The sequence below is a fragment of the Phyllopteryx taeniolatus genome, chromosome 7 (assembly GCF_024500385.1).
Source record: "Phyllopteryx taeniolatus isolate TA_2022b chromosome 7, UOR_Ptae_1.2, whole genome shotgun sequence".
In the NCBI taxonomy this organism is placed as follows: domain Eukaryota; kingdom Metazoa; phylum Chordata; class Actinopteri; order Syngnathiformes; family Syngnathidae; genus Phyllopteryx; species Phyllopteryx taeniolatus.
The window spans coordinates 12,130,103-12,157,963 of record NC_084508.1 but is presented as its reverse complement, the minus strand read 5'-3'; the positions used below and the strand labels follow the sequence as shown (position 1 = coordinate 12,157,963).

General features: G+C 41.7%; 1 protein-coding gene across 5 annotated transcripts; it reads right to left on the bottom strand.

Annotated features, from left to right (window-relative positions):
* Positions 1 to 459: 459 nt before the first annotated feature.
* On the bottom strand, positions 460 to 27,861 carry atp8b3 (ATPase phospholipid transporting 8B3). 5 transcript variants are annotated; one of them, XM_061780292.1, is made up of 28 exons: positions 27,785 to 27,856; positions 24,787 to 24,855; positions 22,959 to 23,050; positions 22,637 to 22,750; positions 21,706 to 21,804; positions 20,255 to 20,289; positions 17,967 to 18,039; positions 17,288 to 17,358; positions 16,354 to 16,445; positions 16,020 to 16,178; positions 15,137 to 15,225; positions 13,100 to 13,293; positions 12,764 to 12,972; positions 12,351 to 12,382; positions 12,092 to 12,248; positions 10,382 to 10,570; positions 10,168 to 10,280; positions 9,668 to 9,835; positions 8,725 to 8,836; positions 8,559 to 8,634; positions 8,351 to 8,474; positions 7,204 to 7,390; positions 6,894 to 7,117; positions 6,054 to 6,137; positions 3,482 to 3,706; positions 3,257 to 3,395; positions 2,080 to 2,210; positions 460 to 769 (listed from the first exon to the last, which is right to left on the bottom strand). In XM_061780292.1, the coding sequence occupies exons 2-28, from the start codon at positions 24,809 to 24,811 to the stop codon at positions 668 to 670; spliced, it is 3,315 nt and encodes a 1,104-aa protein (XP_061636276.1). In that variant the 5' UTR covers positions 24,812 to 24,855; positions 27,785 to 27,856; the 3' UTR covers positions 460 to 667. The 5 variants fall into 5 exon arrangements, with proteins under 5 accessions (XP_061636276.1, XP_061636277.1, XP_061636278.1 ...); XM_061780293.1 differs by lacking the exon at positions 6,054 to 6,137 and having other exon boundaries at positions 27,785 to 27,855; XM_061780294.1 differs by lacking the exon at positions 27,785 to 27,856 and having other exon boundaries at positions 22,637 to 22,782; positions 24,787 to 24,835.

Here is a 27,861-nt window from a genome sequence, read left to right as displayed (position 1 = left end):
CGATACCACCGCATGCCGTTCTTTACGATCATTGGGCTTTATCTTGTCAACCCAAATGCAACCGGATACACTCGTTACCGTGGCGACGACAACAAGAGTGGATCGCGCCGACTGTATTCTAAGGACAAAATGGGGAAAAACGTGTGTTGAGGGTCACCGGCGCTCTGGACAGGAGAGGACTTCATTTAAGGCTTGCTTGAGGTATGTTCACGTACTTTTAACACGATACGGCTCGCAAGCAGGAAACAAAACGTTATGTCGCCTAGCAACATAACGAGTACTTATCAATGAGTACTTAATAACTGACTTTTTTGTTCCTTGTAGAATTCAGTTTTTTATTCCTTGTAGAATTCAGTTTTTTATTTTGCAGTATTTAGACGTTTCTTTTTTATATTGCAACCTTAGTTTACCTTGTATTTATATTTGAGACGCAGTTCCTAGGCCTAAAACAATTGTACATAAATTCGACAGTTTATTAGAAAATAATTGTCTTTAATGTGAGTGCGGGCTCTACAGAAAATGAACTACCACTGCTCTACAATAATGCAATATTTGTCTTCTCAAAGGTCAGTGGTAATTTCTTGGTTTCTTCAAGTGTCCATCAAGTTCCACCACTGTTGTGTTCTCCTTTACGGCCATTCCTACATGCCGAATCCAAGACTGTGCTTCAGACAGGTCCTTGGGCGACGACAAATGATGAACGACAAAGAGAAGTCTTCCTTCCGAACTGTGATCTCAGTTCCACTGGCTGCTGGGATCTGCTGTGAACCTGCATCACATTCAAGTAAAAACTCATCAGCGGCCGCTAACCATGAATAATGAAGCATGCAAAAAAAGCCTTGAAAATCCCTGTTGGGTAAGGTTGCCAACAAGGGGTACGCTTTAGCTTTCAACAGCACGGTTGGGACCCATAAACCCTCATCTAGAAAGATTTTCCATTGTAGTGTCATGCACAAATATATTCGACAGGGCGTGCTCGATTTACGACAAAGTTCCTTTCTTATGGCGGCGACATAACCCAAATTTGTATGTATCGTCAGGATGCGTCCTTGTCTATCACTAACCTACACTAACCCTGGAGTAAAGTCATAATGTGCGTGAAAAGACTTCTAGCGCAAATATAAAACAATCCAACAACAACAAAAAAAGTACAGCAGGAACTGATTGCGCCTTCCTGTGTCTTCTGACCACGTATTCTGACGACGTTGCGCAAAGTAGTTCTTTGTTCGCCTTTCATAACCTTGAAATTACATGTCGGGACCCACTGTATAAAGTGCATACAAAACACAGTGCAAGCTAACACTTACCCCAAGTTAAAGTGGGACAATTGGGATTTAAACCACAATTTTCAGCACAAAGACACCTCAATTCAACAAAACTTTGTATTCTTTAGTATTTCCATCCATTTCCATTTTCCGTAATGAATTTCCAGTACATTAGAATTAAAAAAAAGATTTGGCTAGGAAACAAGCCCGAGCTTAAAGTGAGGCAGGCAAGAATCTACCACTGAACAATCAATGCTACAGTAGATCAACAAAATATTCAATGTATGAGTAGTTTTACTTTATTTTTGTTGTAATATATATATACATTGGTGAGCTCAACTTGATACTTGTATGACAGTTAAGACTTAATGGTACTTCAAAAAACAATACCTAAGGCGGTTTTATGATGGTGATAATTTGAGTCTGGAACAAAATAATTGACCATACATTATTATTCATTGGAAAATTGTTTTTTGAAATGAGAATCAGAAGTCAAACGGCATAACAGGAAGGCTCCCCTGCACTTTGTTAAAGAAAATATGTTTTCTGTTCTTGACTTTCCATTTCCATTGTTGCATGACGGTAACAATTGTTAAGCCAGGCACCCAAAATGTTTCACGGTACCTATAAGATTTTTTGGTACCCTTTACAACTGCAATATTAAGATAAAATATGGAAATAAACTCAACTGTAAAGCTTGGATTTCTTATTATAATGCCAAAAATCACAGAAGAAACTATACATCATGGTGCATGAAGTTATTTGAAATGAAAGTAAAGACTTTGTCGCGGAAAGAATCAGACAAGAGTTTCACCTTATGTTTGCCGTGGATGTTTTGGATGACACTGAGGGCGAGGAAGGTCATTGAAGGCAACACAGCTGTCCAGGCAGTGAGCAGAGCAGTGAGCCACACGACTGGATCTGTGAAAGCCTCGTCAGACGCACCTGATGAGGAACCCACACACGGTCAAACCGTGCAGTTCACGCCATACTTTCCTGTCTCACATGCAGTAAAGGAACTACTGCTCCACTGCACTACTGCGGGGTGTGCCAATGCAAGTGGAGCTTTGCGTTACCATGACAACTAGTGAGCCTGAATTCGGGGAGAATCAAGGCTCCTTATAAAAGTTCATTGGTACAGCCATATAGAGTGTGTTTGAACTAGAGCCAGACCCACAGAAAGATAAGACACTCGCACTTCTTGTTGTATGTCGGCACATACACTAGCTAACGTTCTTAGGTTTTTCTGGCTGTGTTTGCTATGCTAGTGACTGCTACCATGTAAAGTTCTAAAGTGTGTTTATGCTCTGGTTGTCAGAAACTGAAAATGCAATCACCCAACTCAAATCAGAGCATCAAACAACACTGCAGCTTATCTTAGGTTTTAACTTTGATAGTGGGTAGTTGTCTCGCTGTCATTTTCCCCAAAAGAAAATGGCGGACCTTGGCCCAAGTAGCTACCAAGTGGTGGGTGGATAAACTGTATAAGGGCACTTACGACAGTGGTATCTTGTCATATAAGTTGAATTTTTTTACACGAGCACGCTCGCAGTGCAGTCACAAATCTCCTCTTGAAATGAACGACAACACAAGACAACATTATGTAGCTTAGTTAAATACAAAGTATGTACAACAGTTACCAGTACTTTTTGCACTTTGTCATGAAGTTCCCTGCCGTCATTGGCTCATAACTTGAAAAACTGAACATAATTCAAGGTAGTCCTATATTTAAATGAATGCAGATGTTATGCCAAAATCTGGACACCTTGCCTACAGATGCTTTTTTTCTGACAAAGACAGCTCACAAATATTATACTTGGTAGTGTAATTTTACACTTGATAGGTGAGCAGGAACCAAAAAACCAAATACAATTGTGTATACAAGCAATTAAAGTCACTTTTCCATAACATGTCCCCTTTAAAATTGATTTAAAAAAAAAGAAAAAAAAGAAAAAGACAAATGGATGATTATCAGTCAAAGAGTATTGTACCGTAAAATAAATAATCAGCGGGGGCTCTCTGGAACAAGAACTTGCTGTGTGTGATCCTGGAGCAGATGAAGTAGAGCAGCAAAGAAACACACACGGCTCCTATGTTGAACTTTGTCCAGTTTCTGGTCAACAGCACCATCTGATAGGACAGAACCAATGCCATCTTGAGATTAAGTCAAGCAAAATTACAATACTGGTGTTCTATTCATTGTTTGCAACTCTGACCTCTATGTTGGCAGTAAATACGGCTGCCATGGACACAGTGACAGCCATGGTCTGGTAGTCGACGGCAGAGTTGTAGTAGACTCCGCACGGAACGAAGAAGAGAACAAATGAAGCGTAGAGAGCGTACACCAATGAAGCAAACAACACCAGGGGCCCGGAAAGCTCCTGCCTCTGTCCACACTTGTACAGCTCAGGCCACTTCAGGCTGTTCTCTGCACTCACATCCTACAGTGCAACATTGAAGTCAGTATGGGGCCACTGTCGCTGTAGCCGCACAACGCTAATGACAGTGACAATGGGCAATAGCTGCAACTTTATTTAGACATTTAAAATTGACAAAAAGCAAAAAAACAAAAACAAAAAACAGTTATTTAGTTCAAATACAGTATGAATGACAACAATGTGCAATATTGAAGCGATGGTGAAGTAACGGTGATGTTGTCATCTATGGGAAGCGTGGCTTAATATCTTCTTGCTTTACTGGACCCAACTTGATCACCTGCAATCAAAACAGCCATTACTATAAAAAAAATTACATATGATAACATAATTTATTACAGTAGGCCTATATACCTTTGGCTATAGGCCCAAATCCTAAAACAATCTTCCCTCAATCTTAGTTCTAGGACTAGCAAATGCTAACTGTATTTAACATACAGTAAGTGTGTAGCGTTTAAATTAGCACACTCTTAATGGCACAGCTAGATTTAACTTTAAAGCTCGTGGCAAATCTCAGGACAACTAACGTTAATATTAGCTTGGGGCTAGCGCTAAAGCTAAAGTAAAAGTTAGCTCATATCAAAGCTAAAAGCTAATAGGAACATTAGCTAACTAAAAGCTAATGCTGTATATCTTGTGCTACTGTGAAAGTTATCCATTAGCAAAACAGTACCTAGAGCTTATGTGGCGATAACCTAAAAGCTAACTAAGTTGAGCTATTGTTTTAGCAAGGTACCAACTAAGACTGTACAATACCTTCAGGCTAATGTTAAGGGCCTATCTCATTGGCAGACATGTCGTCGCGGCGACTCAGGAGACAAATATTACTTGTGCTCTCATTTCATCAGGGCGGAAATATAATGGAGACCAATTTGCCTGAAAGTTGCTGCGACTCCGTGGTGAGGTCTCCACAATGTCTGCTCAATTTGGTCTCCAGCAGGTCTTGGAGATATCATATAGATCTGCTGGAGACTCCGAAAAGGTCTTGAAATGGTCTCGGAAATTTAAAAAAAAAAAAAATAAAAAAAAAAAAAAAAAAAAAAAAAAAAAAGTTTGAATTTACTGTGACACCCTGGCGACCCGGCTCGTCACCAGAAGTTGCGGAGATGTCGCCGCACCCAGCAGACTCGGGTCAGCATCAGGTCGCCAACTAGTCTCCAGGCCAGTGACATAGGCCCTTTACTGTAGCTAGTAGGAATTGAGTGAAAATTACTTACCATAAAGTCATAGCTTCTTTAACCGCAGTTGGTTGAAGTGGAAGGTTCCTGAAAGTTTCATCCAAAGTGTAAATGTTGTACCAGTAGTAAATACAAATAAACTGTCCACCGTTTAGCTGTAAATTAATCTTGCTAAACTCCGTTGACCTAAACTTTTTTGACCCAACAATGTGTTACCAGTAGCTTACACAACACAAGACATAGCATTACTAGCAAACCAGAAAAATAACCTTTGTACATTTGACACCAAGGTACCTGAAAAGAGATGAAAAGCTTTCTATTTTTTACCATAAAAGTTGAGTCGCTTGCATTCACTGTCAGGTTCACATAGATAAGAGACAAAGCCAGGGCTTGATATAGAGGAGGAGCTAATTGGACCATACCAAGTGTTTGCAGTTTCAAGGGGGGTGTAGTTTTCTTATAGCAAGATTTTTCAAAAGCCATAGGATCAGTATTTACATATTTATATACTGTATATTTTTAGTGAGTGGGAGTTCATTTTCAGGTTAATAAAATGTATATGTAGATGTTTTATTGTTATTTTTGTTGTTTTGTAATTGCTAGGTGGAACGATGGTCGACTGGTTAGCGCATCTGCCTCACAGTTCTGGGGACCGGGGTTCAAATCCCGGCCCCGCCTCTGTGGAGTTTGCACATTCTCCCCGTGCCTGGGTGGTTTTTCTCCAGGCACTACGGTATCCTACCACATCCCAAAAACATGCGTGGTAGGTTGATTGAAGACTCTAAATTGCCCATAGGTGTGAATGTGAGTGCGAATAGTTGTTTGTTTATATGTGCCCTGTGATTGGTTGGTGACCGGTTCAGGGTGTACCCCGCCTCCCGCCCGAAGATAGCTGGGATAGGCTCCAGCAGCCCGCGACCCTAGTGAGGATAAGCGATAAAGAAAATGGATGAATGGATGTTTCTCCCATTTGTACTGTGGTCTGATCTGCCAGATATCTCTGTTGAGTTCAAGTCTTGTTACTTTCGTCAGGTTTATTTTAAGCTGCCTGTCGAGAGTTTTGGTTTAATTAGTTTGGCTCATATTTAAGTTCCCCCTTATAGACTCACAATATCATATTATTATTGTTATTATTATTATTATGAATGGTGGAAAAATAAAGCCAACTTTCTCACCTTTTCAAAGAAGGCCACAAACAAAATCTGGGATGATGTGTAGAAGGCAGTGTAAAAAGCGATGAACCATGTCTCATACATAGACTCCAAGACAGAAACATTCCATTTTTAAAATGAGCACTGTGAGAAAATAAATATAATTCATATTCTATAATGTGGGAAGTTTCCAACTTTAAATACAGTGATCCCTAGCTATTCACGGGTGTTGGTGACAAAGCCCTGATGTGAATAGTGAAACTTTGTGTGCGAAGGACGCCACCCCAAAATAATATTTATAATTGATTGCCTGTATTAAACTATAAACATACCAAAACATATCACCAAACACATTAATACCATTTTGAAAAAAAAAACTTCACAAGTGAATGGACACTGGCATATATGTCACAGCTTCGCAACCAGGAAAAATGTGAATTTCTACTGTGACCAATTTATTACGTTTTTGACTCAGCGTACTTAGATACTCTGATATATTAAATACATACTGGTATATGTATTGCAAATGACTTTATCATAAATTTGCCACTCACTTTACCTCATGTTCAGCAGCTAGCTGATCATCTGTTAGCTTCCACCACTGGGTACAGTGGTGGGACCTTGCTTTGCATCATCCTGTGATGTTTACCACCCTGCTTTGTGTAGCTTCAACCCCACAGTCAGCCTTGCCTGCCTGTTGGACTTCTACTGTAATCTTCCATTCATCTGCTCACCTCGTTAATGGTGAATTGTAAATCAGCTGGGGTTCACTGTATTTCTGAATTCCTCAACTAAATTTCAATGGGTAGCTACAATCCCACGATGCCCCACTGCTTGCGGTCTTGGCTGCATTGATTTCCCTACCTGAGCACTGAAGCCGTTGAAGATGCTAAACCACAGGTGCACCAGTGCAAAGCTACAGGTCTTGAATAGGAAGTAGCGCAGGAACAGGGAGATGCGCCGGTATGACCAGCGCCCGTGGACCAGCAGCAGCCTCTGCAGGAATCTGAAAGAGGACAAGGAAAAGTCTGCGTTCTGTACCGCTTGACCTCCCTCCACTCCTGTCAGTCCCACGCCGACATGAGCTGCTAAAATGAACAACAAACATGAATCAATACTAGAAGCGTGAGTAAAAAAAACGAACATTTTTTTTGGCGGGGGGTTGTTCACTTACTTTTGATCATGTTTACATCATTGGCGCCGTCACCGATGGAAAGCGTGATGGAGCTTGTGTGCTTCCTGACCAAAGTAACAACGTCCGCCTTCTGTCCAGGTGTCACCCGGCAGCACAACACTGTGTGACACTGTTGGGCTAGGTTCATGAACTTGACGCCCCACTCTGGTCTCTGGTCAAACTCTGTCTGCAGAGAAACACCAGGTTAAGTACAGGTGGTCCTCGCTTTAGGACGGTCCCGATATACAGTATATCATTTCAAGGTTATGAACGGCATGCCGTGAACTAGTGCAGCAGCGTGTGAATATGTGGTCATGCGACACGCTCAATTCCTGCCAGACTTACTGTTTTTCATTTGACTGCTTTATTTTTATGACCTAGAAGTGTTTTTCATTCAAATAGTTACTGGCGATATGACTACTACTATGTTAGTCTAGGTTAGTAACAGACCATGCTGCCTTCCGACTTAAGGTATGTAGCTACCATAGGAATGGATCGCCATCGTAAACAAAGGACCCCCTGTAGAGAGATGCGAGTGGTGTTACACAAGGGTCCTTGCTAGGTCCACAGATTTTTCCATTATGCAATGATAACTTGATTTAAGAGTGCGCCAATTTACACGTTTCTTTCCGTTTTTTTTCATTCATTTGGTATGCAGTAGTTGTAGCTGCAGCTCAGTGACCGAGTCCTTTTAACAACAGTAGTGGTTGTTTCAACTATCTACAATTGGAGCCCACAGCATTAAATTTTGGGACTATTTGCAGTAGTGACTTAGCTAGCAATCCGGGATGAGTACTTGTGCGTAGGAGCTCCCCTCGGACCCCGCAGTGTCTGATGGGTCAAGTCGTTCAACATATGTATAGAAAGGTTTACCAGGAGTTTCGTTATTTGGTGTGTTTTTTGCCAGTGCTGTTAGCCCGGAGAGGCTGGAAGGGTTAGCTGCTAGGCCCTCCAGCCACTAGCTGTAAGTGGGTCGGGAGCTAGGGGGTGATTCAGTGAAAAAGTACAGGAGAGTAGCGAACCAAGAAGCAGCAAATTCTTGATACGATTTAATGGTAGTCAACTGGAAACTACAGTGGAAAGTAATCAGTAACATTATTTTGGTTTGTCTCATCATACAGTTATTACACTAAAAATGGATGTTTACAAGCTCAGGACCAGTCAGGACCACTGCAGTCTGTACTCCAGCCTTTTCCTTCTCGACAGCCCACAGATCTGTCTGTTTGATCTTAAGGAAATGGACCACAGGGTCTGGCGATTGGAGGATCTGTCTGTGAGTCAAACATACAAAATCAGTACTATAGTATGATGCGTTCATGGTCCCACGATTGTTTGTATTCTCCATCACAGTTGACCTTAACTCCTGCCATTCCAGTAATCTCGTGTCGGGATCCAGTAGTTTACATGCATATCCAATGTTGACTGCCGTCTCTTGAGGGTCCAAACAATTACAACAAATTAGGAAATACATGTACAAATACAATACTGCAATGGTGTGTTTCCTCCTCGGTTATACCATACCTTTTTTGTCCCCTGTAAGCACCCATACTTTAATCCCGGCCTGTTTTAGGAGAGAAATCGTCTCAGGAACGTCTTCCTGGAGTCGGTCCTCTATGGCTGTAACACCTAGAAGCTATGGATGATAAAAGTTGGATTTATTTCCGTGTGGGTGCTGCAACAAGGATAGTGATAATGCTATTCATCCACTGACTCTCTTTTTCATATAATTTGATCAATAATGGATAATACACGTACAAAAAAAAATAAAATCTAATTTAGCAATATTGTTATGCCACTTTGGTTTGATATTGGTAAATGTCTCGCATGCTAAACAGCCACACTTCCTATTTTAAAAAAGTTGATGATGATTTAAAATTTGAGGCATTCATTGTAAAAGTCATCCTTACTGACAGAGCAAATGGTGGTAGCCCACTGAAATATACTTCTGTTTATAACTGTAAAGACACTGATAGCTTTATAAAAATTGTGTGAGTTGCACAATTTACGTGTTGTCTTTCAAATACTACGTAGACAAGTACATAAATGATACTAACTACTCACTAAACCCATTACACTTTTGTCTTTATCCAATCACAATAATGGTAAAGACATGCAACAGTTCCAACACAAATTCATACGCAATCATTCATATCTCAGAAATAACATCTTTTATTTTGCTGTCTGCTAATGTGTGAATGCAAAACCTTTTAAGGTAAAATAAATGCCAATAATTCAAAATACTCATATCGCTCAAATTAATTGATGGAGGAAATTTCCATATCTTTGCCGTTACTGATCACATATATGTATATCACAACTTATCATCAAGGCTCATGCATTTAGAAGAAAACAACTTAAAAATATCTGACTGCCATTGATTGGGCCATTTTTTTGCAAATGCATATGAACACATTATTTAAACAGCATTAAAACATTGAAGTAGAGTGTTTCAGAGCGAGCCCACCTGGAGATCTTGCTCCATCTCATCATAAAGCTTCTCCAGCAGGGCGTTGCGGTCGAAGGTCGCCATGGCAGCAGCCCGAGCCAGAGTTTTACTCCACTGCTCCCATGACGTCTCGGAAACCGAGCGAACAGCAATGCACAAGGTCCTCAGACAAGCCTGGGAAAAGAGCTTGAAAAAAAACACTCAGAGCCCTCAGTATGAACACAAACCTCCATTAAGGCAGCGTAATCCTAAACATGACTGTCTGACTTGATAGTGTAAGGCCATATTGTTAAATCTAAACCCTGTTTACTAGGTCGTCACTGCCCCATTGTTTGCAGTTACTTGGAACAGAGTGTACAAGAAGCCACATGCTGCTTCACCAAGTATAAAGACAAAGACATTATATGGTGATATGTAGCAGCCTGGGTTGTTAAATTCCCATTTTGGGTCCTCAGAAAAATAGATTTTGTGCAGGTCAACCTATTGTCGTGTCCAGCAGCATCTTTGTGTGAATGTACCTCAAGGGCTTGTTCAGTGCTCTCCTGATGCGGACAGTCCCTCTGCAGCCTCTCCAATATCACTATGTCAGCTCCCTTACAGTACAGTTTTAAAGACCCCTCCGGGTCCCGGACTGTAACAAATGGGAATAAAACAAGCAAACCATGGAGAGCAATCCTAAAAAAAAGCAGTTGAAAGAAGGAGAGTGAGGCATAAAAACACTCATTCCCTCACCCAAAACTGACATCCGTCTTCTCTGACTGGTAAAGTCAAGCAACGCCAGCAGCTTATAGTGACGCGTGACACCCATCTCGGAGACAACCATGACGTCTCTGCTTCTGGACAAGAAGACCCAGCCCAGCTCCCTGGCGGCGCCGACAAGAGCCCCCTCATCTGGAGATGCTGCTTGGTAAACTGGAACGTCTGGGAGGACATGAGTAGGAGAATACCGTAAGAATTGGTTTATCGAACACATTGTTACACAAAAACTGGTGTGCGCCTTAGCCTGACTTTGGCAGTAGTGTGGCACAGGTAGAGTTGATCAAAGATGTCAGGAAGAAGTAGACAGTAAGCATCCTAAACTAAAGATGAAGCTAAACTCCAGCAGTTTTGATTGTTTCCACAGAGCAGAGAGAATATGAGCCAGTGAGTATTGTCGGATGTTATATTTGTTTGTATTACTGCCATGTTTACATTAAAGTAGTATTTGTTTGATGGTTTAAGATGACCACAACAGCGGTGCTAATTTCAGTTAGCCCAACAAAGGAGTTTCTCGTTGTATGTTAGCATTAAGCTAGCAGACTTATTTTCAGGATAATGGTAATTGCAGTGGTGCTGTGTTAAAAGCACTTTGAGTGAACCTTTACATCAAATAAACAGATTCAAGAACACTTTGCGCTTCTTCAGGAGAACTGTTAGCTGTCTGCCCAAGTAAATATTGCATAATCAGGGTGGGCAAAATACATACAAATATGAGACAAAGCAAAAACTGTCAGCCTTACTTTAGAAAATCACAATTGGAAACAACACAAAGTAACACAAAAGTCTACATACATGATGCTTGTATCACAACAAAATGAAAAAATTGAAAAATGAAAAAAAATTCTGGGATTAAAACTGGGGGGGGGGAAAGTTGCAGCTCATGGTCTAAATTTAATTCATTCCGTGACCACGCTTGGAACTCAAAACATCATCGCAAATCATCTTTCCCCATTGAAATTAATGGGAATGCCATGAATCCGTTCCCACGCCCCAAAAAACAGCCCAGAAAATTTTTGTAACACATTTTCAATAAGTGAATAGCACTCTACAGTCTTGTACGTGATAAAAATAATAGTCGTACCATAATACCAGAATTTAAATTTAAAGAATCTCAACAGATTGTGCATCATGATAATTCAGTGGGCCTTGTGCTACTTGTTCTAGTGTTCACGCTTTGACCACCAGGGGCAGTACAATACATACAGACATACTACAGGATTTGATGAATAAACACAGAATAAGACCATTGCAATAATGTTAGTAATTTTTCGCAGAGCATGAAGAATATATGCTTGTGAGAATTAGTGTATGTGTTGCTACTGTTGGTGTTCAAATATAAGGTTTATCATAACCACAACATTGATGCTATTTTTTTTATAGCCTGTCGATGGCATTTCACATTGTGTGCTAGCGTTACCCGAGAGGGCTTAGGTAAGACAAAAATTAATGTAGTTTTGTTAAATACACAATTGGCAATTCTTTTTCTTTTGTTGTTAGTTGCACAGCAAACTTAATCTGGGAATGCCAATAAAAATCTCATAGCAAACACTTGGGCTCTTTTTTGAACAATTGTTCACTTTCTGCCAAATTGCCGCTTGTTGTGAATTTTGCTGCCACCACCGCTAGCACTCGTAACTCAAGACAGAAAAAGCTCAATGCACAACAACATATATTTCCTCCCACCTTCTTTCCACTGGGCCATGACAGTATGACACACAGTCAGTGCGGTGAAGAACCGGCTGATGGTCGGACACCGTTGTGCTCGGAGACGCTCCACCAGGGTGGGGGCCCACATGAACAGACCGCCACGGGAGAACGGATTCCAGGTGAGGTCCATCGGCTATGCATCCAAAGTATGCCAGAGCACACACTGTATATAAACTTAAATAACATCATGCTGTGCATTGTATAATAGTGAGAATTCATGCAGAAGTGATCATACCTCGGTGTCCTCTGCCCTGACTGATGCATCACCTGTTGGAGTTTAAAAAAAAAATATATATTAATGCTATATGTACAGTAGAAACCAAAGCTGATCCGGCCCTCGCACTCCTTTTCCATGGTGAAACATTGACATACCATACTACACCAATATTAGATTTTATAAGAAAAAAATCCCATAGTAGAAGGTGATGAAAGTATGAGTCCTGGAATTCTGGTGCTTCATACAGGTGCAAGTATTATACTTGGTGTTAAATAAATGAAAGGTGAAGAATGTCAAAATGATCCTTCGATTTCTCTGTGTGCACCCCCTGGAAGAAAAAGGTTGGCTACCCATGTATTGGAGGGATGGCCACTATTTGAGATATAATACTAAAATTTAAATTGTCAATGTAGAAAAAGGTGATCGTATACCGTAGATCTCCCCGGCTATGCAGCACTGCCTGAAGAGCAGACGATTTTGGGTCAAGGTTCCAGTTTTGTCACTCAGCAGGTATTCCACTTGGCCCAGCTCCTCACACAGGGAAGTGTTCCGGGCCTGTGCTGGGCAGTCTGTCTGAGGCCAGTACATTTCCAAATCCCAATTAATAAACTTGCTGTGGAATGTATGAATCAACTCAAACCTGTGCGCACGCACATGCACACACACACACACACACACACATACACACACATACAAACACAAACACAAATCATCAACAATGTTAGAATCCACACCACCACTGTACATCACAGCATGTTAGAACTGACGTGACGTAGAGCATGATGGGCACGGCCGGGCCGAGCAGAATGAAGTAGCTCCAGTAGACCAGGAAGCCCGTGTATACCGGGTCACCGTTGATAACCAGAGCTGACAGAACCTCTGTGCGGATCATGACCCGGCTTGCAAACACCCCGCAGGCAATGGCCAGAAGAAGAACGACCAGCAGCAAGAACACCACGATCTGTGGACCCCAAAGACATGTACGCTCAGTGGCCACGTCATTAAATACATGCATTTAAATGTGCACCACTGTAGACTACAACAACAATCATAAACGTACTGTTAAATGAGAAGTGCTCAGCAAGTGTTACATTTAAAAACATATATATATATCCATCCATCCATTTTCTGAGCCGCTTCTCCTCACTAGGGTCGCGGGCGTGCTGGAGCCTATCCCAGCTATCATCGGGCAGGAGGCGGGGTACACCCTGAACTGGTTGCCAGCCAATCGCAGGGCACATACAAACAAACAACCATTCGCACTCACATTTACACCTATGGGCAATTTAGAGTCTCCAATTCATGCATGTTTTTGGGATGTGGGAGGAAACCGGAGTGCCCGGAGAAAACCCACGCAGGCACGGGGAGAACATGCAAACTCCACACAGGCGAGGCTGGGGATTGAACCCCGGTCCTCAGAACTGTGAGGCAGTTCTGAGCGTCAGCCTCAGAACTGTGAGGCTGACGCTCTAGCCAGTCGCCCACCGTGCCTATATATATATATATATATATATACATATATATAATGTGTGGACTGTGGATAACAGCATATTTGATCTTTTTTGACAGTTTTGAAAATGCAATATGAAAAGCATTATGTTTGTTGAAAGTATGATGCAGTACAGTACACAACAACAACACTAACAGTAGGCTACAATAAAATAAACATTCATTACATTTATATATATTTACATTTATTTATACTATATTAGGCGGCACGGTGGCCGACTGGTTAGAGCGTCAGCCTCACAGTTCTGAGGACCTGGGTTCAATCCCCGGCCCCGCCTGTGTGGAGTTTGCATGTTCTCCCCGTGCCTGCGTGGGTTTTCTCCGGGCACTCCGGTTTCCTCCCACATCCCAAAAAGATGCATTAATTGGAGACTCTAAATTGCCCGTAGGCATGACTGTGAGTGTGAATGATTGTTTGTTCCTATGTGCCCTGCGATTGGCTGGCAACCAGTTCAGGGTGTACCCCGCCTCCTGCCCGATGACAGCTGGGATAGGCTCCAGCACGCCCGCGACCCTAGTGAGGAGAAGCGGCTCAGAAAATGGATGGATGGATGGATTATACTATATTACTATAGTTGTATATATTTATACTATATATATATATATATATATATATATATATATATATATATATATATATATATATATATATATATATATATACACACACACACACCGGGTGATTGAAAAGTAACTCCCTATTTTTAAGTACTTGTAATTTATTTCTGAACTATAATTCTTATAAGAAATGAACATGAGAAGAAAGTGTATTGCATGGAGTTTTATTTAAAATTCAATATGGGCGCCAGCATTAGCCAGCAGTTTCTCAAGCCGCCTGGGAACCGCATTAACTGATTTCACAAGGGAACTCTTGTGGGTTGGAAGACATAACTTCTCGTATTCGATCTTCAAGTTCTTCCAAAGTCGTTGGTTTGCTAGAATACACTTGCTCCTTACATCATGGAACATACACAAAAAAATTGACAAAAATATTACAACATATGAATAAATTATAAGTATTTTAAAATAGGGAGTTACTTTTCAATCACCCTGTGTGTATGTGTGTGTGTATATATATATATATATATATATATATATATATGAAATGTCAATAAATAATGCTATTATTCAATAAATAATAGCATGCTGACAAAAGTACTTAAAAATACTTGATTTCAAGAAAACAGGGATACATTGTGGGCGTCTACATATAAGCAAGTAATAATCTTTATATGTATAGTAACTAACCCTGTAATTAATAAGTATTGGATCTCATTAGATACTGAAGCACTCACCCCTATCACCGCTCTGTTGAGACTACTTTCCAAGCGAGTTCTCTTCGCTCGCAGTTTCCCACAGTTCCTCAGGATCTTCGTGTCGGCACCTTGGTCGGACAATTACGAGAGCGAGAGTTCAGGCCCTTGCTCAACAAGGCAGACAGCCGCTGATGTGCCCTTGAGCAGGATAACCTTACAGTACAGAGGTGAAACACATGGAGATGTGCCCCCCCCCTTGCAGTGATACATGGTTCTTTTGTGTAGGTGTGACTGTGAGTGCGAATGGTTGTTTGTTTGTATGTGCCCTGCGATTGGCTGGCAACCGGTTCAGGGTGTACCCCGCCTCCTGCCCGATGACAGCTGGGATAGGCTCCAGCAAGTCTTCCGAAATGAGTGTAAGTTGTCAGAGCTGCAAAGAAATGGTTCATACTTGTGTCCATGTGGTGAAAGTCAAGCCGGGGCTTAGTCAAATATGTGTGAGCAGGGTCACAATCGTCGGGCTGTATCGATAGACATGATGTGACAAATGGCATAAAAGCCATCTGTGGAGGATTTTGACGTATAGATCCGCTTTACCAGAACTGAAAGGGTCACGGTGCCGAGATCCGTGACACTTCCCTCCTGGTTCAGTAATATCTGATCAATGATCACTTAAAAGACTGGAAAAGCGTGCGAGCTGTTCCGGGAGACGTGCGATGACCCACATTTCAACGGCACCATCCATAATTAGCCGTACAGTATAATGCATTCAACTTAATATAATTTGCCTTTGAAGCAAGTGGAGGCCACAATAGAAGGTTAGCTAAGGACATTTTGGATAGCACTCTTGGTTGTGGTCTCCTTCCACAGACATTTTGATTTGAGGTTAATAATACATGTATTAAAATGAATCTATCCGTACCGGTGTAAATGACCAAACCGTAGGCGATCTGCGTGTTTCGTAGGACGGTCCCCCTGAGAAGGAGGTGCTCGTTGTCCAGCAGGAAACGCTCCCCTCTCCAGTGCAGCTGCCCTCTGAAGGCGTACATGCCATCATTGGGTTCCTCGCAGAACACCACGCCTGGGAAATTAAGCACATTTCATTCACAGAATTGTTGATTTATGATAAACATTCATCCATTTTTTTCCAGCGCTTATCCTAACTATGGTCGCAGTCATCTCAGCTGACTTTGGGCGAGAGGCAGAGTACACCCAAGACCTACATTATATATCAACATTTTGGAACGTTTATTCACCGTCAAAGCTGGCGAGCCGACACTCTGAGGGTTCCGACGTCAACTCGTCGTGCGTCGCACCGAGAGCCTGTCGATACTTGAGGTTCGTCTCGCTGCATGATCAGAGATAATGCATGCCAACATTATTTTTCATGTTCTTTTGTGCACATAATCATCCATCCAATATTCAATGTAGGAAAATGTAAACAAAAAATGTACTTGTATAATAATTTACTCAAAATATAACGCACATAAAAGTTAAATTAAAAAATTTCAAAAATAAAAGTAAAGTTAAATGCAAATGTATTATATTAAATAGTTAAATACAACTAAACTATGGTTAGGCAGTGATTCTTTCACGCACCACTAGAACAGGGATCAGCAATCTTTTTGAAACAAAGAACTACTTCTAGTTATCATTTTCATACACACTTTTGAAATAACAAACTTGCTTAAATTATTTGGGGGCAAATAATCTCCTCATTGTCGATGCAACAGCTAGCTTTGTTCCACAAACATTATGGTTTGGTCATGCTTAACAAAAATGACCTTTGAACTATACCAGTTTTTTTTTCATTAGTGTCTCTTCCATATTTACACCCCTGCACTAGAAGGAGTCTACCGTTTAGTACTACTTACCGTTAGTAGTACTAGGAACAGACTTTGAAAATTACTGGTATAAACAAAAAGCACACACACACACACACACACACACAGTCACACTAACAGACAATTTAGTTTCAGTTTTAGTCTTAGTCTTTAATTTTTTTCAGGGAGAGTGAAAGGAAGCCAGAGTACCTGAAAACCAGCACAAACACTGGGGGAACATACAAACGCCATACAGGAAGGCTGGAGCCGAGATTCTAACCTGGATCTTCAGAACTTTGATGGAGTCGTTGTAACCTGTCGTCCAACGTGCTGCCATATATAATTTTAACTCTTATAAAGGTCTCACCCATCAATGTCAGCCGTTTCCACGTAGGACAGACTGTGAGTCTCGGTGCTGCAGAGGAGCATAACGTCTGCCTGAGAATGAACATATGAATAAATGAGTGGTGGGGAAGAGGAAATTGAATGAATTAGAGGCTTTGTGACCAATTCATTGCAAACATTTAACACAGTAAGCTTTGTTTGTCATTTTGGTCATCGAAGAGACGCATATGTGAACTTAAACAGCAGTTGTTGCTGTTCCACTAAAGTCCTGTGGGAGTCGGTAAGGCACTTTTATCAACTGTTAAAACAAATCAAGAAGAAGCTGTGGATGAGGAATGCTAATGCTAAAAACAACGCACACAACGCAACGAAGCAGTATCCCTTTTCTATAACACTTGTCATCTATTTGGGTCGCGGGTGAGACCAAATCTACCGACTGGTTGCCAGCCAATCATAGGTGCACATACAAGCATTCAAACTCACATTCACACCTACAGACAATTTAGGGCCTTCGATAAACCTAACGTGCATGTTTTTGGAATGTGGGAGGAAACTAGAGTAGCGTGAGAAAACCCACCCAAGCTTGGGGAGAGCATTCAAACTCCACGCAGGAAGTTTGCAACCAAAATTCGAACCCCAAACCACGTGGGTCAAGATTATGTCATTTGCGCTATATTCGAATTAAAACTTGAGCAGCTCACAGGGATGGTTTGGTCTTTGTGGATGCGCACGATATCTCCCACGCACAGATCCTTCCACTGTGCCGGACTGAAACTGAAATAAATGTGACAAATTAATCATATACTTTCCCCTCCAAAATATTTTGTGAATGCTGAGAGATGCTTCAAACATCACGTCATTAAAAAAAAATAAAAATCACTCCCGAGGGGCTGTGAGCTGCCTAGTTGATGACATCATTTACAGTATGTTCATTGTGATCTTCTTGTCTCAGCATTCATACTATTATTTTTGGAGACACAATAAGATAATCTAGCTAATATTTGATACACAATAGCAGTAATGTGAAAGCTTTTCTCTCAACATTCATGCATTTTTTTAAATACACAGCAACATACAGTATGAGTGAATGCTTGTCACTCAGCATTCCATAATTTTTTAGACATACAACAGAGATAAAAAAGATGGCATTACCATGGCAATAGTAGGAATGCTGGTCATCTTTTCCTTTGGGCTTGTCCCGTTAGGGGTCGCCACAGCGTGTCATCCTTTGCCATGTAAGCTTAGCTCTATATCTATAGCTATATCTTTCTATATCTCTATATCTATATCTGCATCCTCCTCTCTAACACCAACTGCCCTCATGTATTCCCTCACGACATCCATCAACCTTCTCTTTGGTCTTCCTCTCATTCTCTTGCCTGGCAGCTCCATCTATCATCCTTCTACCAATATATTCACTCTCTCTCCTCTGGATGTGTCCAAACCATCAAAGTCTGCTCTCTCTAACGTTGTCTCCAAAACATCGAACCTTGGCTGCCCCTCTGATGAACTCATTTCTAATTTTATCCAACCTGTTCACTCCTAGAGCGAACCTCAACATCTTCCTTTCCGCCACCTCCAGCTCTGCTTCCTGTTCTCTCTTCAGTGCCACTGTCTCTAATCCATACATCATGGCTGGCCTCAGCACTGTTTTATAAACTTTTGCCCTTCATCCTAGCAGAGATTCTACTGTCACATAACACTCCTGACACCTCCTCCACCCTTTACAATCTGCTTGGAACCATTTCTTCACTTCCTGACCACACTCACCATTGCTCTGGACTGTTGACCCCAAGTATTTGAAGTCCTCCACCCTTGCTATCTCTTCTCCCTGTAGCCTCACTCTTCCCCCTCCACCCCTCTCATTCATGCAGATATATTCTGTTTGATTTCGGCTAATCTTCATTCCTCTCCTTTCCAGTGCGCACCTCCATCTTTCTAACTGTTCCTCCTCCTGCTCTCTCAGCATGTAAGAGGTGTAAATGTTTGTCTCTCAGCATGTACATATTTTTTTAATATGTACAACACCAAACATACTGTATATATTTTTTTGACATACAAAAGCACTATTATTAGAAAAAATATTTTTGGGGAAATTATCAATTTTAGGAATCCTTGCCTCTCAGCATTCACACAGTTAGTTTTTGATTGACAGCTGCATTTGTGAATGCTTGAATGCTTTGCATCCTTTTTGGGGGTACAATAGCAATATATTTTTGGATGTTGTACATTTTTAGGTCCAAAAAGAATGTTTGTCTCTCAGCATTTATGTTATTTCTTCATGTACAGTCAGCAGCATTTAAGTGAATGTTTGTGACTCAGCATTCATACTTTTCTTTGGACGCTTAAAATAAATATTTTGAATACAATCATATAATAGGAATGCTTGTTTCTCAGCATTTACATAATTCTTTTGGAAGAGTCAATAGAAATACTATGCATTGTATTTTAAAAAAAAAAGACATACAAGAGCAAAAATAGGAATGTGTGTCTTTTAGCATTTACACAAATTATGGACATGTAGTAGGTGTGAATGCTTTTCTTCCAGCGTTCACTCTATTTTTATTATTCACACCCTCATCAGTCTTAGCGTTCACTGGATGCACAGTAGCATTCATATGAATGCTTTTCTCTCAGCATTCATAATATCATTTTTAATGCCGATAACATATGTGTGGATGCTTGTCTCTCAGCATGTAATTTTTTTTTTGCTATGCGCATTTATGGTATATTGATTCTTCACAGGATTCGCCTAAACCACCGAACACCTCTTAGAATTCAATTGCGTTAAAATGATGAAATAACAATAAAACGTCAAGCTGAGAGATCACTTGATTTTGTTTTTCCTGCGGAATGCCGCGTGCTCCGCTTGAAAAGGGCGCCTTGGGGTGCATCCGGGCTTTCTCTCATTCACACTTCATTAGCGCTTCATTAGAGGGCCGGTTTCACAGCATCTGGTCCCTGGGCTTGCCACCGTCTTTGCGCTCACCTCTGGGAGATGAGCACGTCGCTGCGTCTCCTCCCCTGGAAACGACAAAAAGAAGTGATGGAAAGGCAGCGGTGGCAAATGTACTCAATCTCTAAGTAGAAGTACAGATACAGTACTTGTGCAAAAAAAGTAGAAGTACTGATTTCAGTCCACTTAAGTAAAAGTAAAAAAAAAGTAGAGATTCTGAAATGTACTTCAGTACAAAAGTAAACAAAAATCATTTGTATTTATTTTTTATGTTTTATATACAATACCTGTTGGCATGATTTTAAAAAGTAGTTTCCCTTTTATTAATTTATATAGTGCGTTTAAAGAGGGGAAAAAATGGTCCCGCTACCAAACAGGTTCCCATAGCTTTGCTAACATTGTGAACCTGACTTATAAAAAAAATACTGAGAACAACTGAAAAAAAACACGCAATGAAATATCACTTGATATCCACAACAACAACAAAAAAAAAAAGCAAGATTTCATTTCAAAAGAAACTAAAGTTAGACATATTATCTTGTTAATGTCAGGTTATTGCCTTTTTTGCTTGTTTATTTTTTTGTTGTTTTCTTTTTACTTTAGTTTTTTGCAATTGTTTGTATTTTGTTTTTATTATCTATGGGATACTCTCTTCATCTGAAAGGTGCTGCTTGATGATGAAAATATATATATATTTTTAATTTAACAGTATTTGCTTTCATATTTATCTGATTATCAATTGGTGTCTTTTGTGTTTATGTTGTTTACTTTTGTTCAACTCTGTAGCATGTATTTTGAGTAAGTGCTGAATCAACAAATCATTTGTAACTACAGTTATTGATGTAATATGTCATGTGCTAATTTAATATTTGTGTACCCCAGGAAGATTAGCAAATGGCATAAGACAATGGGGATCCTTTTTAAATAAAATAAATTCCAAACAAAATTCAGTTTTCGATGAGAGGGGGTGTTGTATACCCCTGCACGCAACGCCGAGCGGGTACTTCAATGGTTAAGTACAGTAACAAAGTATTTGTACTTCATTACTTCCCACCATTGTGGACAAGCACTGAGCGAAGGTGGCTAAGAAAAGGTGAGACGGGAGAAAGGAGGGACGCCATTTACGCGGCCCCCCGGCAGTGACACCGCCCGGGAGATTTACACCTTTTGCTAAATGTTTAGTCAATAGAGAGGGGTCAAGCGAGCGTTTCAGTCGGAGAGCCGTTAACGACCGTAACTCAGCGATGCACTTAACCAGAGAGTCGCGCATGCAAAACATGACCCTGGTATTTAAGAGGGAAAAGCTTTAATGATATAGCGGGGGAATTAATGCTACCGGCACGACTGGTTTAGTCAATGAGGAGAGGACAAGGAAGTCGATGAGGACGACGAAGGAGAGTGTGTATACGCTCATGCGTGAGGCTTCTATGGCTACTCTTAAAAGAGTGTCAATGGCGCGTTCGGTGACCGCCTCACGGTCTCACCATGTCGTTAATGAGGTCCTTCACGGCTCTCACGGAGAGAATGAGGATCAGTGGGATGATGGAGATGTACCACTGGATGGACGAGATGATGGGGACGCACTGGGAGACACAAACAACAATAAACAAACAACAAACTTCAATCTCCCCAGCCACTTCATCCAGCTCTTTCGGGTGGAAACCCGAGGCGTTGACAAGCCAGCCGGGAGACATAGTGTCTCCAGCTTGTCCTGGGTCTCCTCCCGGTGGGATGTACCCGGACCACCTCACCAGGGAAGCGTCCAGGAAGCATCCTAATCAGATGCATGAGCCACCTCATCTGGCTCCTCTCAATGCAGAGGAGCAGCGGCTCTACTATACAGTTTTTAGAATGTGTTTTTGATGAGGGAAAAAAAGCATTCTATATTCATTTTATAACACAAATAGGAATAACATAATTAAATAGAATGTGAAGTTTGTGCATCATGATTCATTCGTTGCGACTCTTTTTGGTGTGTGCGACTTGGCCACCAGGGTGTAGGCTAATACAGTCACAGATACACAAGTGAAGAAGACCTTTATAACTACTGTAAATGACTCAGTGAGCTGCAGTAATATTAGGCATTTTTTGCAGAGGATGAAGAAAACCTGTGAGTGACCTGAAAAAAATCTGAATACAAATACGTCACGACCGGGAGTCGGGATGGTCGGTTGCTCTGCGTGTGAGCGTTTGAGCAGCTCCTTGCGAGTATTCTCATTTTGTATTTGTGTGTTTGAATATTAGTCCCGTTCAAGAAACGGCTGAAAGTGCATCGGCGACTGTGGCTCTGGCGCCTTACAGCATTGCGCAAGCTAGCTCAGTGGACTTTTTCTAACCTCGAAACTGCGCATGTCAAGACTGTGTGATGGAATCCCTACCAAAGATGACAGCAACGGAGGAGCGCGGAGAACTGACCTGCAACGCCATCATGAAGAGGAAGTAGAGATTGGCGGCTCGCTGGAACTGCTCAAACAGCGTCAGCGGCAGGAAGGTGAGGACGGAGTACTTATAGCTGCGCACCTGGTTGTCCTGGCAACAAGGAGACTAGATCAAGACTTCATCTGAGACAAAAAGAGGAAAATGTTATTGGGATTCTCACTTAATTGTATACGGTACAGCTCCCATGTATTATTATATTGTTTTACATAATATGTTAGATTCTTTGTTTTATTATTATAAAATATCATCATCATCATCATCATTCTAGCACACACTGGAGGAGGGAGCTGCCACTCACTGAACACCGGCCCCAACAAAAGCCCAGGAAGGATTTCTTCTGCTGCCGCTTGTGGTAGCAACGTTGGTTGGCCCTCACCTGCCACGTGAGACCTGTGACCAAACGTGAACCGATGTCGGGACATCATCGCCTGTGTGTGTTTACATGCCAGCATCTCTCTGAGGGACTCTTACGATTCCCCCACCGCAACAAAGCCACAAATGACTCGAAAAGCATCCGCGGAGGAAACGTGAGCCGCGTAAACAAGGAATGTTGTCAGGGCTGCTGTTTCAGCACCCTGAGTCCAGCCCGTGTGTGTGTGTGTGTGTGTGTGTGTGTGTGTGTCATGAGTGCTTTGCAGGGTTGACGTGTTGGAGTCCAGCAGCTGCACCTTGTCATTGTAATTACACCTGACTGCTCTTAAGACGTTGTGGGACTCCAACTCGTCGGCAGACTATCAACGCTCTACGTCGAGTTCGTAGCCTAGCCGCCTTAAAACAAACAATAAAACAAACATACTAAACCAATTTTCCCTCCCTCCCTTAGCTTTGGGTTAAGTAAAAGCTCTGACATAATTGTGAGATAGAAAAAAAAATTAAAATGGCACCCCTTCATGTGAAGAGCATTTCTGGCTCTCATGTAGAGTTGTACAGGTGAGGCAAAGCGACCTTGGCAAAATATTTGTGGCTTTGAAGCACATACCTCGGGTCAAAGTTTACGTCAATAAATCACTGATGGTGATGCACCTTGGAAATGCTTGCTTTTTATTGGACAGCAACACAATTACCCAATGTCACTTTAGTGTTTTCTAAACGTATTCTACTTTTTGGTGGCTCACATTTTCTTTGTATTCATAAAAAAAAAATCTCGCAAAATCTGGATATACATGTTTTTTTTGTTGCACAGCGACACAAATACTGCCAATCACTGCCATTTAGTGTTTACTTATCTTATTTTAATTAAACCTTACAATTTCATACAACCCAGACAATATATATATTTTTTGCTTTTAAAGTTTTGTTTTTCTGTAAAATCACACATCCAGTGTCATGTTACATCCAGTTTAGTTTTCTTGTTTTTTTTCTAACTGCATTTTTTTCTTTAAATACAAAGCAAGCAATTCTGCTTTTTGTTCTACAACAACACAAATAACCAGTACTGTATGTTCCCTTATGTCTACTTATTTTATTATATGATAATTTTTTTATTGACAATATATATTTTGTCTTTTTCCCCCCAAAAAACAAATAAAATATAGTTTGTGTTTTTTTGGTTTAAATTTGTTTTATCATTATTTTTGAAAATCTCTTATTGAATGTGTAAGTGTTTCATTTAAGTGTACAGCTTTTTGGTTTGCTTCATCTTTTTCTGTTTTTTTCCTTTTTTTCTGAAAATTTGACATTTTCTCTATAAATTTTGAGTGAAGTAACTGACTGAAAAGCTAATCAAATAAACACACTACTACTCTATATATATTTTGGTTTTTGAGGGGAGAAACACAAAATGTGAATGTTTTGCTTTGGTCAGCAACACAAATATCCACTGTTCCATTTTTACTTTCATGATTTGACATTGTTTCGTATGCCACTTGCATATTTTTGTAACATATAAATGTATTTGGCAATGTTCAGCAGGGTTGACTCTATGGTTGCCTTCCACCGGGCTTCTTTTTTGTCACTGGGAACACAATGTGAAAATGATTTTGCTCATGCTGTCTGATTGGTGTTACAATTACAGTGTGAGGTGGTCCATTGAAAAAAAAGTCTGAGTAAAAAGAGCACACTTTAAAAGCTAGATGTGGATTTTAGCAAGGCTTTCACTTAAAAGGATGAGGTCAAACAAGACATACCTGATTCTGCGCAGTCCTTATCCATGATGGTTTGAGGACCAGCTTGCTTATGGAAGTGTACAGCGTGTACTGCAAGGAGACGAGAGAGGTGTCCTCTGACTGGGTTATCTTGTAACTCATTACATCGTGTTACCATGCCAACACAAGACAGGGCGCTACTCTACAGTGAATGGTTTGGAAATCATTGCACACCCGTAAAGCAAGTGTGGTAGAGCCGACTCAAGGCAAAAGCCAGGCATGTCCAAACTTTTGCCTCCAAAGGCCACCTACAGAAAATTTGAAGGATGCATGGGCTACTTTGAAATTCTTTGACTTAATTTATTAAACACGCTAAAAATAATCAATCAAACATTTGTATATTGTTGATGTAGTTATTTTGAAAAACTGCTTACTGTTAAAGGTGATAAGGCAAATAGTTTAGGATTTTCCAAGATTTTGGTGTGACCAGTGGCCATTTTTATCCGGGATCTTGTTCTTTTGGTCACGACCCACAGCTTGTGACCATAGGTGAGTGCAGGAACATAGATCGACCAGTAAATTGAGAGCTTCGCCTTTCGGCTTAGCTCCTTCTTTACCACAACGGACCGATGCAAGTCCGCATCACTGCAGACGATGCACCGATCCGCCTGTCGATCTCCCGTTCCATTCTTCCGTCACTCGTGAACAAGACCCCAAGATACTTGAACTCCTCCACTTGAGGCAGGATCTCATCCCCGATCTGGAGAGGGCACGCCACCCTTTTCCGACTGAGGACCATGGTCTCAGATTTGGAGGTGCTGATTCTCATCCCAGCCGCTTCACACTAGGCTGCGAACCGCTCTAGTGAGAATTGGAGTTCACGGCTTGATGAGGCGAACAGAACCACATCATCTGCAAAAAGCAGAGATGCAATTCTGAGGCCACCAAACCGTACCCCCTCTACACCTTGGCTGTGCCTAGAAATTCTGTTATGAACAGAATTGGTGAAAAAGGGCAGCCCTTCTTAAAAAGAGGGACCACCGCCCCAGTCTGCCAATCCAGAGGCACTGCCTTAGGAGTCCCATAGGCCAAAAAGGCCCGATAGGACTCCTTCTTCAGCTTGACTGCATCCCTCACCTTTGGTGTCCACCAACGGGTTCGGGGATTGCCGCTACGACAGGCACCGACCACCTTACGGCCACAGCTCCGGTCAGTCGCCTCAGCAATGGAGGTGCTGAATATGGTCCACTCGGACTCGATGTCCTCCGCGTCCCACGGAACATGAGCAAAGTTTTGTCGGAGGTGGGAGTTGAAACTCCTGATGACAGGGGATTCTGCCAGATGTTCCCAGCAGACCCTCACAATACGTTTGGGCCTCCCAGGTCGGACTGGCCTCTTCCCCCACCATTGGAGCCAACTCACCACCAGGTGGTGATCAGTTGACAGCTCCGCCCCTCTCTTCACCCGAGTGTCCAAGACATGCGGCTGCAAGTCTGATGACACGACCACAAAGTCGATCATCGAACTGCGACCTAGGGTGTCCTGGTGCCAAGTGCACATGTGGACACCCTCATGTTTGAACATGGTGTTCATTAAGGACAATCCATCATGAGCACAGAAGTCCAATAACAGAACACCACTCAGGTTCTGATCGGGGGGGGCCGTTCCTCCCAATCACCCCTTCCAGGTCTCACTGTCATTGCCCACGTGAGCATTGAAGTCCCCCAGCAGAACGATGGAATCCCCAGTGGGAGCGCTCTCCAGCACCCCCTCCAAGGACTCTGCATAGGCACAAACAACAGTCAGGACCCCTCCCCCCACCCGAAGGCGGAGGGAGGCTACCCTCTCGTCCACCGGGGTGATCCCCAACATACAGGCGCCGAGCCGGGGGGCAATAAGTATATCCACACCTACTCGGCGCCTCTCACCGTGGGAAACTCCAGAGTGCAAGAGAGTCCAACCCCTCTCCAGAGGACTGGTACCAGAGCCCAAGCTGTGTGTGGAGGCGAGCCTGACTATATCTTGTAGGAACTTCTCGACCTCACACACCAGCTCGGACTCCTTTCCCACCAGAGAGGTTGACATTCCACGTCCCTCGAGCCAGTTTCTGTAGCCGGCCACCCGACTCTCGCCTTCGAGACCCACATCCAGGCCTGGCTCCAGAGGAGGGCCCCGGTGACCCGTGTCCGGGCAAGGGAAAACGTCTTCCTGAATTGTTTGTCATCATAGGTTTTTTGGAGCTGTGCTTTGTCTGGTCCCTCACCTAGGACCAGTTTGCCATGGGTGACCCTGCCAGGGGCATAAAGGCCCAGACAACTTAGCTCCTAGGATCATTGGGACACACAAACCCCTCCACCACTGTAAGGTGACGGCTCAAGGAGGGCGTTAATTTTACATATGTCCTGTAAATGATTTTATTTGTTGTTGCGCTCTATTTTTGTTCTTGCACTACAAGTGATGGTGGCATATGGATGCTGCAGTTTAAAAACAAAACAAAAATAAAAACCAGATGACATTAAACAGTAAATGCATAGTATACATATTGCCTATAAACATCTTGAACACCTTTTTTTGCTGAAATGTTCACGATCTGCTGCTCTTTGTGAAGTTCGCTGCCACCATGTAGCGCTCATAACAAACATTTTTGCTCACAACTAAAAACAAAATCGACCGAGCAATGAGCAATGGATCGTATCTCAAAAACCTTGCATATTGGGTCACTCTTAAGTCGAGGCAACACTATATTAAGAACTTCTCACCTACTATAATAAACATTCTTGAATTAAAACCTGACAGTGCCAATCAAAACTGAGCATTTTTATCATTTCAAAGGCAGAATTTTTCTAACCCAGATTTTGATGTTTTTGTCCCAAATTAAAAACCTAATTACATAGACAAAAAATAAACATTGTTGGTCACATACTAACCAATAACAAATGCAATACATAGACCTCGTTTGCAGAGTTATGCTCTTCTTACATTCTGTTTGTGTAACACTTAAAAAGAACAGAAGAAGACAAAATATTTGCATTTACTGTACCTGCAGTGATTGCCACAATTCCTCATGGCCGTGACATTTTGAAAACCATTGCCGACGTGCTTTTTGGCTCACAGTTG

Excerpts from the sequence above, each read along its gene's own strand:
- atp8b3 (XM_061780292.1), bottom strand. The coding sequence starts at position 24,811 with ATGGATAAGGACTGCGCAGAATCAG. Across the intron at positions 10,571-12,091 it reads CATGGCCCAGTGGAAAGAAG|ACGTTCCAGTTTACCAAGCA; the intron begins GTGGGAGGAAAT and ends ATGTCCTCCCAG. Across the intron at positions 9,836-10,167 it reads GCACTGAACAAGCCCTTGAG|CTCTTTTCCCAGGCTTGTCT; the intron begins GTACATTCACAC and ends TTTTTTTTCAAG.